The 20,919-nt window shown below is 39.2% G+C and overlaps 1 protein-coding gene across 1 annotated transcript in view; it reads left to right on the top strand.

The window, feature by feature from the left end:
- snx25 (sorting nexin 25) overlaps positions 1–20,919 on the top strand; it is a 454,529-nt gene that overhangs the window by 374,031 nt on the left and 59,579 nt on the right. Inside the window, exons 14-15 of the mRNA XM_051928435.1 lie at positions 2,637–2,804; positions 3,140–3,257. Coding sequence (XP_051784395.1) covers positions 2,637–2,804; positions 3,140–3,257 — 286 coding nt within the window. The remainder of the gene's footprint in view (positions 1–2,636; positions 2,805–3,139; positions 3,258–20,919) is intronic.

The raw sequence follows: 20,919 nt of genomic DNA, 5'->3' as shown, positions 1-20,919 counted from the left end.
ATTTTATGTAGTTCGTGCCGATAATAAGTAAGTGTCTTGAAGTGCTAAGAGAGTGACAAGTTGTGTTTGTGTTATTCATAAGGCACATGTGTGGTTTAAAGTGCTAGAGATTAACCAGCTGTGTATATGAAGTGAGACACAAAAATAACCGGATTGGTAAAAAAAATATATATTTATTGATGAATTACAGCATTTTAAACATTGTCACCTTCTATATACACTCCTCTGGATCTCTACACAGCCCCCTATGTATCTTCCATTGATTGAAACAGTGCTAGAAATCTTCTTGCTTGAGACTCTTCAGCAGGCTTGCCGTTTTTGTCTTCACTTCATCCATTGAAGAAAAATGTGTACCCTTCAGGTCACTTTTGATTTTCGTGAATAAGTAAAAGTCACAGGAAGCTTAATTAGGCGAACAGGGAGGATGATCAAGGACAGGAATGTGTTTGTCAGTCAGAAACTGCTTTATGGAAAAAGAGAAAATTCACGGGAAATTTGATGTTGATTCGCTGTTCGATTTTTTTTTTTTTTTTTTTTTTTTTTTCTTTTCACCCAACATTATCATGGCAACTAGTGTCACGATTGTTGTGCAAATACTGACTGGGCTATTCACAGGATATACCTAGCTGGTCGGCAGTTTGAGAGGGCGTGTAGGAGGGCATATAGTTCTATAATTCACATCCGGCCGATCTCCAGCCCAGTTTGTACCAAGCCCAGTCCAGTTATTTTTGTGTCTCACCTCATATGTATATCTGTGTGTGTGTGTGTGTGTGTGTGTGTGTGTGTGTGTGTGTGTGTGTGTGTGTGTGTGTGTTAATCTTATAATGCGACAGTAGACCAACCCGGTAACAAATGTGATGCGTACACCTAATCCTTGAAGAAAACAGGTAAAGGATATGTAGTAGGGAAATATAATAACACAGGGTGTCCTAACTATATACCCAAAGTAATGTATCTTACTTTTCTCAATACTGAGAGGCAACAGTTCTACCACTAGATCTTCCCATATTGCGGAGTTTCTCAAACTTTCACAGAGTGTGTGCTCTTACCCTTTGTAGTAACCTCATTTTAAAGCTGGTACTTATGATGTCTTATTTTTGATAACTATCAGGATTTTGTTACGTGAGAATGGTGATGGAAACTTAATGGTAAATTGAAAGTATGATTAACAGACTTATGTCATGTTTTACCACAACATGCTTGTTAAAATTTCAGTCTCTTTACACGGCTCTCAAAGTTGCTATCTGTACACTAATTCCTTGGTCCTTGATCACATTGACAATTGCCTCTGCTCATATTCTTGAACAATATGAAGACATGCTTGAACTCCACAACATTAAGCTGCTGCTTGCTTCTTATCTGCAGAGAGCAAGCCAGTAATCCCTATGTCAATTTCATCACAATTAGCTGTGTACGCCTGCATCTGCCTAAACATGATAGATGAGCCAAAGAGCAGCAGAGATGCAACCATTAGGTTCCTAAAGTGTGTGTGTGTGTATATATATATATATATATATATATATAATATAGAGTAAGAAGTAGTTCACTGGTTTTAAAAACCCTTAATGCCAGAGGTGAGAAGGAAATGAACAGACTTGTTCAAGGCAATAAACCACAGATAATCACATTATAGCTTTTTACATCAGTGTTATGCTGAAAAGCCTTTACTGAATGCTCAAGGTGTTTGACCTTGGACTAAATGTATTACAGCAACAGAAGATCATGCTAGCTTCTACTTCTGTTAGTTTAGAATGAGAAGATCAGTCTATAGTTAGCAAATGATAAGTAAAACCTGGATGATTAGAGAACTTGAAAAATTTGAAGTGGTCTGACAGATTTCAATTTCTGCAGTGACATGCAGATGACAGGGCCAGGATGTAGTGTAAATAGCTTGAGCCTATGGATCCATCCTGCATAGAGACTACATTCCAGGTTGGAAGTGGTTGTTTAATGGTTTGGAGACTGTTTAATTGGCACACAGTATGCCCTTAATACCAATTCAACGTCACTTGAATGCCAGAGCATTATAAAACATTGTTGCTAAACATGAGCCACAGTCTACCTTTTTTCAAATGGATGTTTCCAGCTGAAAAATATGAATTGTTGCAAAGCATGTACCATCTCAAGCTGGTTCCACATACACGGCCATGACTTCAGTATACTCCAATCGCCTGAACAGTCCTAAAATCTCATTCTAGTAGAGGATCATTGGGATGAGCTGGATTGGAAGATTCACAGCATGAAGTGTTGCTGAACAATCTGCAGAAACTACAGTATGTAGTTCTTTGGAGTCAGAATACACCAAAATTTCTAAAGAACACTTCCAGCACTTTGTTGAATCCGTGCCTCAATGAATTCAGATAGGCCCTACCTAATGGTAGACAGGCATACCTAATATTGTGGCCACCAAGAGAGAGTGTTTGTAGTTGTACATAAAATTTTTTTAGTTAACTTTCTTATATATTTGTTATTTATCTCTTGTTATTCTGCTCATGTCTTTGTTTTACTGATGCAGCCAATGCAAAAAAATGTAAATATTTTCTTTTATATGTGATGGTCAGTATTTCAAATGATGCAGTACAATGTATGATACATATGCACCTTTGATTTTTATGTTTATTGCTTCTTCCATATAGAAAATGCTGACAGATGAGAGTCTGTGCCAGAGTGAAGCCCTTTATGCCTTCTTAAGTCCTTCTCCAGAGCATCTGAAAGTTATTGACCTGCAAGCCAAAAAATCTAGTGGCTTCTCACTTGCTTCTTTCCTAGAACGATTACCAGGTGATTTCTTCTCTCATCAAGAGGTTAGTTTGCTACATTTATGTCTGAGATATGTTAACTTAAAAGTATTTTCTGTAAATTATCTTATTTTGTAAATCACTGATGCAGAATATTTCAATTGGTTTGTTTGACCAATGTAATGCAAGTGGTGTGCAGTTCACAGATGCAATTTGATTTACATACTGTGATGTATTCCTTTTAAAGGTGTTGGATGCAGTCTTCCCTGTATGTACTATGAGTATGAGCCATTACCCAGAATATAAAGCAACTGTTTTTATTTTGCAGAACTGGTTTACTTCTGCAGATTTAGACATTACCTTGAAATGAACTTTCCTCATCTAATTATGTATTGTTGTAGGAGGACACTGATGAGGACAGTGACCTTTTAGACTATGGAGATGAGCCTGATGGAAAGAAGGATGCCCTTGCTGAGCCTTGTTTCATGTTAATTGGGGAAATATTTGAACTGAGGGGAAGTAAGTATTCTAATATGCAATATATGAATAGATATCCTATCAAGTTGCTTTTGATTGTGTCAACTCAGTATTCTTTCTTTTATAAGTTATTTAGTTTTAAATTGATTCTTTCCTGATTGTCAAATTCAGTGGGTTATGTGCATTATACATAACAAAAAAAGCAAAGCAGTGCAATTAATAGATGTAGACATGATCTCATGTGTCATGTTGATTTTATTCTACATTGCAGCATTCTATATTTCTTCTTAAAGTAAGTAATACCAGCACAGTTTATTACAGGTATTATTATCAGACTCTAGTAGTACAATCATAAAAGTGTATCTTATGAAAACTATAGTCTTGTTCGTTTTTTCTAAAATTCTGTTCTAAAAAATGAAAATAAAAATACCAATTATACAATATTGGTCACTGAAGTTGGCTAAAGACATTGGGTATACCTGAATAGAGACTTACATAAACAGAGAAGTGTACTTTTGTGATTATAGAGACCCAGCAGATAATGGCTGCAAGGAGATGGTAAGCAAAGAAGCTACATTTGGTGCAACTGAGATCCTGATGCACATTATGACAAATTAGATACCATGGTTGCCTGTTTCTTTTAAAAGGGAATAAGACATGAATGAACTTTGTAATTAATGGATGTACACATAATCACTTGCATCATGTTGCTTTTATTCTATTCCTATCAATTTGCCAAAAAGGAATTTATAGTGGAGAGGGTGAGCAGAATCATTAAGGACCTGATAAAGCTTTTTATGGTGACATTTCCCTTCTGATCTATACTTCTGTTAAGGGTTACAGTCCAAGTTTATTTATTGCAGGTTTCTAAAGAGGCCAAAGGACAGACAGTTAACTATGTATAAAACAAATATATAGAACACTTGTAGACTGAAGTCATCCAATTTACATAAGAAAATGGATGGTTGAAAATGAAGTTAGGGCAAAATCATATAATCTCAGTTAATCATCAACATGTCTCCCTAAATATTATTAGAATGTAACTTGCTCAATTAGTACTTTTGCATTTTCTCCTCTAAAATCTCTTGCCAGCTCATTTGTATTCTACAACTTAAAAAAATTATCTGAGTGACATTTAATAATATGAAATGTGTCACTTTAAAACATTACAGTGGAACCTCTGTTCACGAACATCTCGGTACACGTACAAATCGGTTTACGACCAAAAAGTTCGCCAAACTTTTGCCTTGGTTCACGACCACACACTCGGTATACGAACAAGCCAGTTTCCCTTTCGGTTTGTACATGTTCAGTCTCTCCCTGTGCATTTCCTGTGCAGTGAGAGAGAGAGAGAGCGAGAGAGCACGACACACACACAGACACACAGGCAGCGCAAGAGAGAGACGCGCAAACACACAGGCAGCGTGAGAGAGAGGGGTCTGGACGCTTAAGGTAGGAAGTTTACAGTGATCGATTCGTAGTGTGCATTGTTGCAATGTTACTTTTCTTGGTGGTTTATTAAATTACGGATTTTTTCAAATGTTAATTTTTTTGCTTGTGCTTAAATCTCATTTAAAAAAAGTGTTTTTAGCTAGCGGTTAGTAGCGCTATAGCGCGAACTATTGCAGTGTTAATTTTCTCTGTTGTTCAAGGTTTTCTCAGTGTTATTCAATGTTTTTACATTTAGTTTACTATTATGCTGGCATTCTATGGTTTAATTAACTATATTTGTGCTTAAAAACTTATATATATATTTACATACAGTTCGTATGGTCTGGAACGGATTAATTGTATTTACATACAATCCTATGGGGGAAATTGCTTCGGTTTACGACCAGAGTTTTGGAACGAATTAAGGTCATGAACCGAGGTTCCACTGTATTTGGATAATTTGTAATTTGTCTCATATTAAGTACCCCAGTAGTGTAATGCCATTAGCACATTTAAAAAAATGTTACTCAAAAGTAAACTTATATTATATTATATAACCAGCCCATATAAAACCAACTCTCAGTCGCACTTACAATACAGTGGTACAGTTAACTTTGTACTGCAAACTATTAATTTGTGGCCCATTGTACATCTGTAGGATTGTGTCCTTACTCCACAATCACTTGTGTACGAAATGTATAGAGAGCACAAATTTTTAGGGTGCCTGTCTTAATAGTTTTTTAAGATGATAGAGCACTGTCAAACCTCTCCTTCTGGGTACAGTTTACAAGAGAAAAGTGTAACAACAGGATTAGGTTTGAATTACCCTCAAGTTTTATCAATTTCATTTAGCAGATGTGTCTAGTATTAGGCTGACTACTTTTCAATGTCTTTAAGTGAAATCTGTTTGACTAACATGGCAACCTCAACATCTCCATCTGCTCAATACAAGTACTGTTATTAGTTTCAGAGGGGTGAAATCTTCAGGAGAAAGTGTATTAATAAGATCAGCTCAAAGTATTTTGCTAGATGTACAGTTATTGCAACTGGGTGCTAAATGATCACTCATTTTGTTTTCTCTGTTGTTACCGAGTACCTGGACAATCAATAATCTTTTCTTAAGGTCAGGGATTTTTCTACAATATATTGGCCATTGGAACAGCTTTTGAAAAGGGTACGCTAAAACATAGTATGCTCATAACATTTTAGCATCAAGGCCTTGAAATTTACATGGTAACTTTAGATCTGGAAACATCTACTGTTACTATATGAGCAAGAAATGGAATATCCCCTTACTTCACCAATCCAAAAATAAGTAACAAATCTGCAAGTGAAATGACTCTGATACTTTGCAAAAGAACCTCATTGTCAACTGCCATATATCAGCTGTTTATAGCCAGTAGCCCTGTCAGGCTTATCCTGCATCACTATCTAAGAAAAGTTCAAGTCTGTCTTTATATGTATGCTGCCTTATATTCCTAATCTTTTTCTTAATTATCTTCTGCACAATTTGGTTCTCCTTCCCACTATTTAAATAAATTTGTTTACTCACATTTTTTAATTCAGGATTTAAAAAATAAAATTTATTTGTGTGTGTATCGGGGTAGAATTCACTCCATTATTTAAACTGAGTTTTCTGTCCTTCTCCTGGAGCTGAAGTCAGTGTTTCCTAGTCTGCTGACAGTAAACATTTCTTTCCCAAAAACTTTAATTTGCTGATAGATATACAGTGTGAATAAGGCGCTATATAAGTGTCCGACCAGGCACAGATTCACACTGAGGCACGTATAAATTGTACACAAATCTTTTTATTTTCTCTTCAGCCATGGGGCACGTCTTCCCCGTATCCCACAGGCCCAACACAGTCCCACAAGCACTTAACACAATCAACACAAATAAATCTTTTTCTTCACCTGTGGGGCACGTCTTCCCCGTGAACCCCACAGATATACAGTGGGGCAAAAAAGTATTTAGTCTGCCACTAATTGTGCAAGTTCTCCCGCTTAAAAAGATGAGAGAGGCCTGTAATTTTCATCATAGGTATACCTCAACTATGAGAGACAAAATGAGAAAAAAAATCCAGAAAATCACATTGTCTGATTTTTGAAGAATTTATTTGCAAATTATGGTGGAAAAAAAGTATTTGGTCACCTACAAATAAGCAAGATTTCTGGCTCTCACAGACCTGTAACTTCTTCTGTAAGAGGCTCCTCTGTCCTCCACTCGTTACCTGCATTAATGGCACCTGTTTGAACTCGTTATCAATATAAAAGACACCTGTCCACAACCTCAAACAGTCACACTCCAAACTCCACTATGGCCAAGACCAAAGAGCTGTCAAAGGACGCCAGAAACAAAATTGTAGACCTGCACCAGGCTGGGAAGACTGAATTTGCAATAGGTAAGCAGCTTGGTGTGAAGAAATCAACTGTGGGAGCAATTATTAGAAAATGGAAGACATACAATACCACTGATAATCTCCCTCGATCTGGGGCTCCATGAAAGATCTCACCCCGTGAGGTCAAAATGATCACAAGAACGGTGAGCAAAAATCCCAGAACCACACGGGGGGACCTAGTGAATTACCTGCAGAGAGCTGGGACCAAAGTAACAAAAGGGCACCATCAGTAACACACTACGCCGCCATGGACTCAAATACTACAGTGCCAGACGTGTCCCCCTGCTTAAGCCAGTACATGTGCAGGCCCGTCTGAAGTTTGCTAGAGAGCATTTGGATGATCCAGAAGAGGAATGAAACCAAAATAGAACTTTTTGGTAAAAACTCTACTCGTCGTGTTTGGAGGAGAAAGAATGCTGAGTTGCATCCAAAGAACACCATACCTACTGTAAAGCATGGGGGTGGAAACATCATGCTTTGGGGCTGTTTATCTGCAAAGGGACCAGGACGACTGATCCGTGTAAAGGAAAGAATGAATGGGGCCATGTATTGTCAGATTTTGAGTGAAAACCTCCTTCCATCAGCAAGGGCATTGAAGATGAAACGTGGCTGGGTCTTTCAGCATGACAATGATCCCAAACACACCGCCCAGGTAACGAAGGACTGGCTTCGTAAGAAGCATTTCAAGGTCCTGGAGTGGCCTAGCCAGTCTCCAAATCTCAACCCCATAGAAAATCTTTGGAGGGAGTTGAAAGTCCGTGTTGCCCAGCGACAGCCCCAAAACATCACTGCTCTAGAGGAGATCTGTATGGAGGAATGGGCCAAAATACCAGCAACAGTGTGTGAAAACCTTGTGAAGACTTACAGAAAATGTTTGACCTCTGTCATTGCCAACAAAGGGTATGTAACAAAGTATTAAGATGAACTTTTGTTATTGACCAAATACTTTTTTTCCACCATAATTTGCAAATAAATTCTTTAAAATCAGACAATGTGATTTTCTGGATTTTTTTTTTCTCATTTTGTCTCTCATAGTTGAGGTATACCTATGATGAAAATTACAGGCCTCTCTCATCTTTTTAAGTGGGAGAACTTGCACAATTGGTGGCTGACTAAATACTTTTTTGCCCCACTGTAACACAGTCCCAAAGTACCCTAAGTTCTTGTCAATAAGCCGCGGCTTATCTAAGGAAAAAAGTTGTGAAAATGAAAAAATAGAATATCGGCTTATACATAAGTCCGGCTTATACATCCATCGCGGGGGTTGCGTTCCAGAGCCACCCGCGAAATAAGAATATCCGCGAAGTAGAAACCATATGTTTATATGGTTATTTTTATATTGTCATGCTTGGGTCACAGATTTGCGCAGAAACACAGGAGGTTGTAGAGAGACAGGAACGTTATTCAAACACTGCAAACAAACATTTGTCTCTTTTTCAAAAGTTTAAACTGTGCTCCATGACAAGACAGAGATGACAGTTCCGTCTCACAATTAAAAGAATGCAAACATATCTTCCTCTTCAAAGGAGTGAAGCAAACAAATCAATATGTCTGTTTGGCTTTTAAGTATGCGAAGCACCGCGGCACAAAGCTGTTGAAGGCGGCAGCTCACACCCCCTCCGTCAGGAGCAGACAAAGAGAGAGAGAGGGAGAGTTTGTTTTTCAGTCAAAAATCAATACGTGCCCTTCGAGCTTTTAAGTATGCGAAGCACTGTGCAGCATGTCTTTTCAGGAATCAGCTTTACAAAAGATAGCAACGTGAAGATAATCTTTCAGCATTTTTAGACGAGCGTCCGTATCGTCTAGGTGTGCAAACAGCCCCCCTGCTCAATCCCCATATGTCAGGATCACAGATAGTCAGCGCAAGAGAGAGAGAACAGTAAGCCGGGTAGCTTCTCAGCCATCTGCCAATAGCGTCCCTTGTATGAAATCAACTGGGCAAACCAACTGAGGAAGCATGTACCAGAAATTAAAAGACCCATTGTCCGCAGAAATCCACGATATATATTTAAATATGCTTACATATAAAATCACAATTTAAATGACCGCTACGCGCTCGTGTTGACTCGGCGACGCCCAGAGCAGAAAGAACGCGCTCCGGCCGCTCCAACCGCGCCATGCGGGGAGTGAGAGAGACGGCAATATCTCACACTCTCTCCCCCCTTAAAGAAATTAAATGGGCGCGAGTGAGACCACTGACCTCCCTCCCTTCTATTAGTTATAGGTTATAGTACGTTCGGCTTATCCATGAGTCCGGCTTATCTATGATACGATTTTATTTTAAAAATTCGTATGATTTTTGGTCTCCGGCTAATACATGAGTCCGGCTTATAGACAAGAACTTAGGGTACCTCTTTATAATGACAGCAATCCTTCTGTTGGCACCACCACTCCTCTCAGGCACCTCGTCCTCTTCCTCCCGATTCTGGCCCTGAGTGATGGTTGCTGGCTTCTTTTATGGCCCTCCCAGGAGTGCTCTTGGTGCTTGCTCACCTGTTCCCAATTGGATTCCCGTGTGGGGCCTATGATTAGACCAGCTGGGCTTAACTATCTCTGCCTTGCCCCCTGGTGGCCATCCCAGGTCCCCACAGGGTTGGGAAGAACTCCATCTCCCATGAAACCCTGTGGGAAACTGAGGCATCATCAACCAGGGAGGCTGCCACCAAGCGTCCCGGGAGAGGTATTGAGGAGTCCATGGCTGCTCCCCCGGAATATAAGTAGAAGGGACGTCCTGGCCAGGCATGGACCCTGGCCGTCCTCCACAACAGCTTCTGTGAATTAATGCACCTGACAGAAGGCAATATTCATTTATGCTGTGGGATTCAAACTTTGTTGTTCTCCCATCAAAGGGCCTATTGTTCCTCACATAACTATTTCACTACTACCTTCTGCCTACATTGTTGACACCCTGCCAAATGAGTCCTGGCTTTTGCTATATTTTTGTCCTAACATCAGCACAAATTAGCAAGAACCAATTATTTATCAGACTTGGCCATGTTTTTAAAATCTACCAATGTAATATGTTTGTATTCTTTTTTTTTTATTGCTGACAGGATTGTAACTTTTTGGGTGTTTGGCTGCCATAGCAATCCGTGACAGAGAATGATAATTAGTGTTACGATTTGTCTTTTTCAGTATCACTGATATACTCCTTAGAACATTGCATGTGGTGATACTTCATTTCAAAAGTTAATATACCCAACACACACACACATCTTGCTCATTCTTAATTGAGAATGAAGATTATATTCATCTGACCCAAAATTAATCCCTATAGCGTCTGCTATTTCATGTACTATTACTCGTAAATTCTGCAATTTGATTCTGTCCAAGGTGACATTTTCTTCTATCATCAATGTCGAATGTGGCCAGTGCTTTCATCAACCCGGAGAAATTGCATACGATGAAGGACTTCTACAGCTCATCTCTTGACTGTGGCATGTAAAAATGATGGTCCTGATACATATTGAATAGGCAAGAACAAATCTCAGAAGGTGTATCTTTTCAGTAGTTTTAGAAATTTAATCACTGTACAATAATGATTTTGTAGTTCTCACCATCCATGTTGACCTAGTTCTAAAAAAAGAAACACACTTTTGACCTGTTTCGTCATGAGAAGGGTCCTAGGGTGTCCCTTTTATCCTTTACTGTATACTCTTTATTGTGTAGACCTTAACAAAATATCCTCAAATCCCTGCTATAGGCCTCATGTGTTACTTTATGTTTTATATCTATGACCCCACTCACAGATAAGATTTCTAGAACAGGCAGTGGAAAATGTTATTATTGTATACATGTACTAGCCAACCCGCGGTGTACCATACGCCGCATAATCAGGCCGCTTTTTTAATGATTTTTAAGCACAGGGAAAAAAATTAACATTTGAAAAATCCGTAATTTAAAAAAACCACCAAGAAAAGTAACATTGTAACAATGCACGGTACGAACCAACATACAATTGTCCGTGACTGAAAACTGGAGGACTGCCGTCGCGCCTTCTCCTCCCAGAGCGAGGGACGGGGGTGGACGGCGCTCGGACGCAGAGGGCGGAACGGGAGGAGAGGGGAAGGACGCCCATTCCGCCCCTTCCGTCATGGTAGTCTGCTGATTTCTCGTTCAGTATGCACTGACTGCTCATGTGCCCACCCCCAACTCGTCGCCTGAGTCGTTTTTGTCTTTGCACAGTCCACATGCACCTGTGAGTCACGTAGACTTTTCATTGTTCTTTGCGGTTCTGGCTGCTTTTCTATATATAATCCACCAAGTCACCCGACCATGGTAGTAGCGAGGGGGGGGGGGGGGGGGTGTACAAAGGGCAGGGACGTAATCAGTGCGAGCGTATCACCCGCCCTTACTGGGAATTCCTTGTTCGTGGGGAACAATTGCAAGCCCCGGTTTCCAGCACGAATGGGGTTCAACGGCTTACCCACGCCTCTCTGTGGCTGGTAGACACACGTTAATCCATTCAGTCTAGCGCGCGTGCAGTAAATGAAGATCTCATGGCAAGCCTGAAAGCATAAAATTGGAGCAGTGTGACTCGCGTTCTTTTCGTGGTTTGCTTTTCCTCAACATGAGTCAATTGTATGTGCCAGCCTGGATCTTCTTAAGGGAATAGCAGTGGATAAACCATGGGGTCACAGTTCATATTGAGAACAGAGATACACTTGCAAGCATCTCCCCTTGGATATATGCAAATGTTGCATTGTGCAGGAGGTTCCCCGTCTTCACTTACAAAGATAGCAGCAACATCAGTTTGACAGGACGGGGCGTTATACCTTCTCATAACCAGACTTGGATTTTCCATGAACACCATTCGTACAGCAGTAACAGGGTTACCGTGAGTGATAATGTCATGCATTTGCATGTAAGACTTTGCGAAGGGATTAACCTGTCGTATCATGTTGTCTAGCTGAAGCAACAAAATGTCACTGTAAGCGCTATTACATTCCTTTTGCAAACGTTTACTGGTAGCCTCAGCAGAATCGTAGATATATAGCTGACCGTATTATGGTGACATGTCAGGATTGGTATATAAAGGAGAGACCTGGTGATAAATTTGACCGTGGATTCTGAAAGCATACAGTCCTTGTCCAGATGGTTGAGCGATGTGTGCGCCCATTGACGTGAAAGCTAAAGCAGAGTTGTATTCCCTGATATGATCACAGTAATTTCGGGACAGCGGGTTCTTGCCAGTCAAGAGGTCTTCTAAAAAAAGAGGGGGTTTGGATAGCGGTGGCAAAGACACCTTGCCGGCATTACAACACTTAGTGTAATGTCCGGATTTGTTGACCTCTGCTGGCCAATGAAGAGCATTGCAAGAAGCACATAGTGCAGGTAGGCCAGTGTTATGTTCTTGGATGTGAATGGCGGTATCTTCTTGAAAAGCTGCAAAAAACTGAATGCGATGTTTGTGCATGAACGATTTAGTGCTGTGTTGACACTGAAGGGAATTGGAATGAGTTGTTTCGAAGCATTGCCGGCAATGTTCACATTGCATAATTTGTTCAGTGGAGTGTGTTTTTAAATGCATGTTGAGATATCTCTGCACTCGGAACGTTCTTGAACAAATCGTGCATTGAAAGATCTGTTTTGAATGCGTTTGTTCAGTGGAGTGTGTGTTTAAATGTGCTTTGAGAGATTTCTGGCGCGTGAAAGTTTTGGAGCAGTGTTGACACTGAAAAGAATTCATCAGGGAATGTGTTTTGAGATGGTTAGTAAGGTATCTGCGTGCGTGAAAGTGTTTGTCGCAAAGTTTGCATACAAATGTTTGTGTTGAATGGATCTGCATGTGTGTGTGGAGATCCATCTCACCTGTGAAGTCCTCGTTACAAAATGTGCAATTGAAGGTGAGAGTGGGATGACTTCGTAAGTGTTTCTTGAGAGCGCGAGTTGTTTTGAAGCATTGCTGGCAATGTTCACATTGCATCATTCGGTTAGTGTTGTGTTTTTTTAAATGTGCATTCAGATATCTCTGCACTTGGAAGCTTTTGGAACAAAAGGTGCATTGAAAGTCCTGTGTGGAATGCGTGTGTTCAGGGGAGTGTGTCTTTAAATGTTTTTCAGGAAGAGAAGAGTGGGCAGGTGACGTCACATTAGTGTGTCGAGCAAGTGGGTGTGCACCCTGTGTGCACATACTGACAGCGTCAAAAGATGTCACCAGAAGTTTATCATGTGTGTATTTGAGAGGCATGAGAACCTCGTAATGCCCATGATCCAAAGGACCGCTAAAGAGCCGGGATATGGAGAGACATTGGGCCGGATTGTAAACTCGAGGAGAGGCATGAGGACGTTCTTGGAAGTAAATGCCGAAGTTATCCCAATGTTGGCAAACAAAGCCAACAGCCATGTTACGAAGTTTGAGAGCAACGGTTTCGTCAATGACATTTTTCCAGAAAAACCCGACTGATAGAAACAAACAGTTACCTGATGCAGGAATTTCTATAACATTGAATGTAGAGAAAAGCCAAGCAAAATGACACCTTTTATTGGCTAACTAAAAAGATTACAATATGCAAGCTTTCGAGGCAACTCAGGCCCCTTCTTCAGGCAAGATGTAATCACATGATTACATGATGATTTTGCTGTCATTTTGCTTGGCTTTTCTCTACATTCATAATGGCTAACACGGTACAACACCCTAGTACTATAACATTGAAAGAAGTGTTGTTTCCATGAAATACATTTGAAGCAGTAGCCATGGAGGGCAAATGAACAGTCAACGTGGCTCACAGCTGGATTTGGACCGCAGCACAGACCAAAGCGAGTGAGTATGTGTTTGATGAGCTGTTCGAGTTGGCGGGCAGTGCTCTGAGGTGCGTTCCCTATCACGTGGGAGGAGGGGTAGAGTTTCTGGGCGGGGCTTCATTGTTCCTTTCCCATGGTTTTCGATGGTGGACACGGTCGGGTATCGTAACCGAAAAGAATAATGAAAAGTCAACGTGTCTCAGAGGTGCATGTGGACTCCTAGCACAGACGAAAGCGACTTACGAGGTGGTCAGTGAGTTATTGCGTCCGGGCACATGAGCAGGCAGTGTGAATGCCTAGAGAGCGAGGGTGGACGCGGGCCGGGGAATAAGGAGTGTTAGTGGGCGGGGAAACGTTTTCCGTGTTCCTGCAGGACCATCTAAGAAGACGCATGTTTGTCGCAGATGTGGTGGACGCGGGCCGAGGAATAAGGAGTGTTGGTGGGCAGGGAAACGTTTTCCATGTTCCTGCAGGACCATCTAAAAAGACGCATGTTTGTCGCAGATGCGGTGGACGCGGGCCGGGGAATAAGGAGTGTTGGTGGGCGGGGAAACATTTTCCATGTTCCTGCAGGACCATCTAAGAAGATGCATGTTTGTCGCGGATGCGAATTACTGTATGTAGCGTGTAAAACAGTTTGCGATGATGCACGCGGTCGTGCGTCGTAACCGAAAAGTCAACGTGGCTGTGCATGTGGACTGTAGCACAGACGAACATACTGTAAATGACGGCGTGTTTTCCGAGGCGTCGCATCCGAGTTGGTGGGCGTGACTCTGCGAGTTGTCGTCGTATCCAATGGTCTTAGAGTTGGTGGGCGTGGCTGTCTTGCGTGCTTTCCATGGGTGTCTACTTGTCGGTGGCTTAGTGAATTATATATATAGATTATAGATAGTAAGGCATAATCTTTAAATATTGTAACTAGTACCATAAAACAGTAGCAAACTGAACATGACTTTATAAATGGTTAGACGTGTTTAGTTACACATTCTCTGGTCAGCTCATTTCTAATAAACTCTCTTTAGGTCACCATCTCCATAGGGAAAAGCAGTCTGTCTGAATATGGCCACCGAAATAGATAGGTGGTCTTCTCAACATGAAAAATGGCAAAGAGAGAGCATGCCTTTGCAATCCTTCTGTTACTGTGATTTGATGCCCCTGACTTACCAATGAAACAGCATAGGCACAACACCCCCAGTCTTGCTTTGTCAGCGTTTCCTTCAGTTTCAAACAAGAAGGAAATTTCACTTAGGGGTTACCTGTATGCAGATTTCTAATCTGATAAATGGACTTGGTTATATTTTTAGACATTATTAATAAAAATATTATAAACCTATATGTTAGATAATATTCTCTGTGGCAAACCACAAATGCTAGAAAGTTTAAATTCACATGAGATAATCATTGGTCCCTTACAAAAAACAAAGAAAGCCATGACAGGTTAAGGTTAAAAAATATTTCATAACCTCTCAAGTAAGTGAGTTGGTTCCTGCCATATAGACTCTGACACTCTGTGTTGTTGTAATGGAAGGATGATAGGTGGATTGTCACAAATGAAACATTATAAAGCTCTACAGACTTAATTTGAAGAATGCTCTTCAAGACTTTTGTTTGCTTTGTACATCACAACTTTTCATAATTCAGCTGTCATTCTCTCCTCATGTCAGGGGATCCCTATACATTTAATTTTATGCTCAATCAGTTACTTTAATTTGCATTATCTGGCACACTAGTACATTACACACATCAAACATTAAATCCAGGAGATTGACAGCATTCAAGTGAAACAGACAAATCTGTCAAATAACAAGGTCTGTTCTGTCTTGAAGACTGAAACTTTTTAAAGTGTTTTGTTTCTGGACTCTCTAGTTCTTTATTTTGCTTAAGTTTAAACCCTTATGGACTTGTTTTCTATATACAGAGATATACAACTCAGTATCTTATTAATGTTTTTAATATTCTTTGTACACTGTAAATCTGTAGACAGTAATTAGAACTGTCAGGGCCACTCTTTTTAATTGGGAGTGTTTGGTTCTTTAGCACTCACTGTTTATGCACTCACTTTCATTTGCCTTATATCTGCTTAAGTCTGACTTGTGGATTTTGACGACTCCACTTGATATGCTAATTTACTTAATAAGTGTCATGTGTAAAATTATTTAAAATGTTTCATTATTTATATAAATTAAAAAGCAGCATTCCTACCACACTGATATTGAATGCCACTTGTATTTCTTCTGATTTTTTTTTTTTTTTTTTGAATAATCAATTCAATTCAATTTATTTTTGTATAGCCGCCTTCACTGAGTGCAGGGTTAGTTCAAAAGTTAAAAAAGAGTCTTTGTTCTATAATATTATTGAACAATCTTTGTTCATTAAAATTATTGTTAAGGTATGGCCAGTTGACAACAGAGGAGAGGAAAATCAGCTGTATTTCCAGAGAAATTATACCTCTGGGCTTCCACGATTAGTTATAACAAAGACATATAAAAAGTTAGACTTAGTCACAGTTTTGAAGATCTAGATCAACCTACCCCACATGGGCATGGGCATTGTATGGTATTACATTCATTTGGGCAGTCTAATAAGAATTCAGAATCCTTTCAACACACCCTTTCCAAGTACCATATTAGGATACCTAGAAGAGAATAAGAACAGAGAAGGGGCAGTAACAGTTCATAATTTCTGCCCATGCTTATGTTTTTGTATAAATGAGTAACAAACATGCAGTATGCAGAATTGATCAGCATTATATGTAAGAGGTTTTTGAAATAACCCTAAGCTAAACTGGAAGCCAGTGTAACGACTTATCAACAATATTTATAAGTTCATATTTCTTATTTCTCACACAAAATCTTGCACCAGCATTTTAAATTAACTGAAAGCTGCATATTTGAACTGCTATTTATTAATGCATTAAAGTAGCCAGTTGTACTAAAATAAATGCATTAATTAATTTTCCACTCTTTTTAAGATGGAGAAAACAGGTTTTAGTGTGTGTGTGTTTCAAAAATCAGACTGCTCTCAAAAATTACACAAAGTTGAGCTGCAATTTATTAAAACTAATGTTTAGGTCTACTCAGTTAAAAAATAACAGAATTAATTCCCCCACTATGTAAGATTAGTGTTTGTTCAGTGTCTGTCTTCCATCTACTGATTTACTAACACAATTAATAAGACACAAGAGTAAAATGTTGTTTGGTCTGAAATAAATGTATGGCTGAATATTGTTTACATACAAATAAAAATTAATTTTATTTTTCTAATGATATTTGCCAGCAGCAAGTTAAATGAAAACAGTAAAGGCTGGAGTATTGTGTCCTGCAGGACACCATATCTACTTCTGAATATAATTCTGAAGCAAAATTTCTGTACTTAACACTAGAATCCCTGAACCTTATGAAAAAACTTGTAATCCCGGCCAACCTTAAATTTGTTCGCACCTCTCTATCAGCATCTTTTGTTATGTAAATGTATCGATCAGCACAAGCAGCAAGCAGCCTGCTATCTCACCACCATCCGCCCCCCTTGACGGAGCTCAACTTGAGGAAAAACTTCTCCCAGTTCAAGCCAAGGCTCCTTATCTGCGTGTGTTGTGCCTGGAGTTGTATAGGGTAAATAATACAGTATATCATTATTTTGAATACATGCATTTCATCCATGTTCCGTGTCTACAAAGATCTGGGTAAGTGTAGGATGAAAGGAAATGCGAGGCAGGTAATGCTGAACACATACCTAAAGCAGAAACTTTTTCCATGTTATACTAATAATGACATGAGGTGTATAATGTGTGAAGACTTTAGTGCAAATATCAAATAAACACGTGCACTTTTATTTTAAAAGTATAACCAAAGTAAAAAAAAAAAAAAAAAATGCTGCCAATGAGTTCCAAGCTCAAGCTCAAATGTCAATCGACAGAAAGCTAATACATATTCCTGGTTGGTGTAGAGGTATGAGCTGCTGCCTTATAACCAAAAGGTTCTGGGTTTGAGTCTGGATACTCTGCGTTCTGAGTAGTGAACTGTTATTATTATTACTATAAAATAATAAAAACATACATTTGATTTGAGTCTGTAACTCCCGGTTTAAATTTTGGCTACTTGTAAAAGTTAGCGCTTTTTTTTTTTATTATTCAGTTTTATTCTCTCAGTGATGTTCACGTGGTACAATAAACTTGCCTCTCCCTCTCTGAGTTGATGGCATTTATCTCCATTCTTTTCACAAGAGCAGCAATGACCACAGAGGGTGCTGTGGCTGATACCTGCTCAGAACTATTTTATTGTACCAGGAATTAAAGATACAATTTCCCATTACCGCTATCAAACTGGACAAAGGCAGGACCGTTACAGACAGCTTCTTCACAGAACTTTCGCTGGCTAATAGACCGCTGCACTGTAGCACAACTCTTCTTGCACCATAAAGTAAAATGGGACTTCCACCTGTAGCTTTAGTCACTTTAGTATGCCAGCAATTCGCCACACTAGTGTTTAGATCTGACTGTGTCCTGCTGATGGTGTATGCCTCCAAAAAGACAGGATCCACAATTGTGACAGAGCTGTATTACAAGACATTTCAGAAAATTATTGCTTAATTTGTTTTGAAATGGGAAGTTCTCTTGCTGCAGTTAACTAGCTGACACTGACACTTGCTACTCTTTCTTGAAATTTAAGGCCTCCTACATTCAAATTATCCTTTCTAGGATCCAATTATTGAAATGTTAATGACCTGTCAGCTCTCTCCAGGCCTGTAGGCTAGATGATATCATTCTCGTATCTGCTATGAAATGTTTTTCTTGCTCATCAGAAACATATCTTTTAACAGTTTTGGCTGGCTGTTAAAACACGTGTTGCTTTTATACTGTACATAGTAGCGTTACATTGCAATTTTAACCTACCTCTAGTTCTGATTTTCCTTGTTTTATTGACCTTTAGAAGTAAATTATAGGTACTTTGTTTGTTTTGTTTAATTCTTATTACTAGTTTTTGAATACATTAATCTTTGGCAAGTATTTTTCTGTAAAATAATTTGAATATTTGTTGTACTGAATCTACTGGCACATTTCTGACTTCTTTATTGAGGCTTCACAAAAACAAATACAGGTTGATTATCTTTAGTCTGGAATTTCAAAATCAGGAATTTTTTGAGCACCATCCTTGGCGGCAGTTCAAAAGTGCTGCACATAGAAAAAAGGGCACCACTGCACACACACGCGGCTTAGAGGAACATAGGCTGACACTCTGGTTCTGACAGTTTTTTATCCACCATCATCAGCATCAGACCTACGTGCATTACTCACTGTGCTTATTCTCTGTGTATGGTAATCTTTTAATCAAAACACAGCATTGTAAGTGGAGAATGAAAACCCACTGTTGCTTGTTGTAGCTGCTGTGTAGCTGATATAATTATTCTGCTGATGTTACTGTGCACAAACTTTGTTTCATCCTCAAAAATATTAAAAATATTGTATACAATTATCTTCAGGCAGTTTATATAAACTGTATATAAAACATAAATATACATAAATATATTATGAGATCCCAAATCCCATCTCCAAGATGTCTCACTGTGTATATTCATATGTTCTAAAATCCAAAAGCCAAAAACATTTAGGTTAGTGATGTTCAACCTGTATCAAATGTATTTCCTGTTTCCTTATCACTGTTTTTGGATTATGTTTTCCCTCACAAAGATGTGCCTATTACTCTAGGTTAACTGTTAACTTTAAATTGGGCCTGTGTGATTGTGTAGATGTTATTCACTATATGCAGAATTTTGAAATTAAGTCCAATGCTGTGTAGCTATACCAGAGAACATGTCAAATTTTTTCCTAGTCCATTTCCTGAATACTCTTCTACACCCATGAAATTATATAAATATTTTATTTTTTTAACCTTGACGTGGATTAAATGATAAGTTTGGTATTTTTTAAGTCGATTATTTATTCATAATTGTAGTGTATATTAATTTGCCATATAAAGCTTTATTCTAAAGTGAAACATTTTTTAAATTAATTTTAAAAATAGCTTCACTGTTCTTGTGGCCTACGATGGGGTTTAAGGCTACACAATTCCATAGGTGAAAAAAAAACATAATACTCACCAAATACATCCATTTTTCAATCCAAAAATGTAATTGAGTGTTCATCTCCATCTTGAGATCACACATATATTACAAAGCAGTGTTATCCATGTTTTTAAGAAGGTAAAAAGTAAGAATCAAACCGACCTGGTGAGAATCGGCCATGAAGAAGACTAACTGTGAGTGTCACGTTGACTACACTGAGCATCACTAACTACCCTGTTCATCTTCCTCTGTGTGGTTTCACTCGGAAAACCATCAGAAAGTGCTCATTATCAACATTATTGAATGTTGATTTGCAGATGTGAATTAATGTGTCTGTTCTGTAGACATCTACTCAATATTAACTGAAAAAGGCATACTTGCAATCAGTTTTGTTCTTTCACTATATGAAAGGTTATTTCTTTATGTCACAAAGATTGCCTACTGCCACTAGATTGATAATGCACATGTACACTTCAGTAAGGGAGAATATTGAAGCAAGCATGTAGTATTTTATCAGATGACAAGAAATAAAAAGATAGATATCCATCTATTCATCCATTCTTTCGTCTCCTTAACCCACTTATTGAGAGGCAGCTGCAACCTATCCCAGCAAGCATCGGATACAAAGCAGGAATAGTCCATGGACGGGGTGCCAGTCCACCACAGGGCCAACACACACACACACGTACCCTTAGGCCTGTGTTTGTGGGAGCAAATCGGATCATCTAGGGATAATATGAAAACTCCAAGCACACACAAACCTCAGTCTCCTTCACTGCAAGAAAACAGCGCCACATTGCTGCCCAATATTATTAATATAATTTTTATTGTTTTTATTCTTTCAGCTGCTTCCATTAGGGTTTGCCACAGTAGATAATCTGTTTCCGTTTCTTCCTGTCCTATGCATCTTGCTCTGTCACACCCACTACCTGCATGTCATCTCTCGCCATATCCATAAACCTCCTCTTAGGCCTTCCTCTTTTCCTGTTACCTGGCAGCTCCATCCCTAGCATCCATCCCCCAATATACCCAGTATCTCTCCTCTGCACATGTCCAAACCAACGCAATCTT

Source organism: Erpetoichthys calabaricus, chromosome 5 (genome assembly GCF_900747795.2).
Source record: "Erpetoichthys calabaricus chromosome 5, fErpCal1.3, whole genome shotgun sequence".
Classification (NCBI taxonomy): domain Eukaryota; kingdom Metazoa; phylum Chordata; class Cladistia; order Polypteriformes; family Polypteridae; genus Erpetoichthys; species Erpetoichthys calabaricus.
The sequence above is the reverse complement of the archived record's forward strand: the minus strand, read 5'-3'. Positions and strand labels throughout refer to the sequence as shown.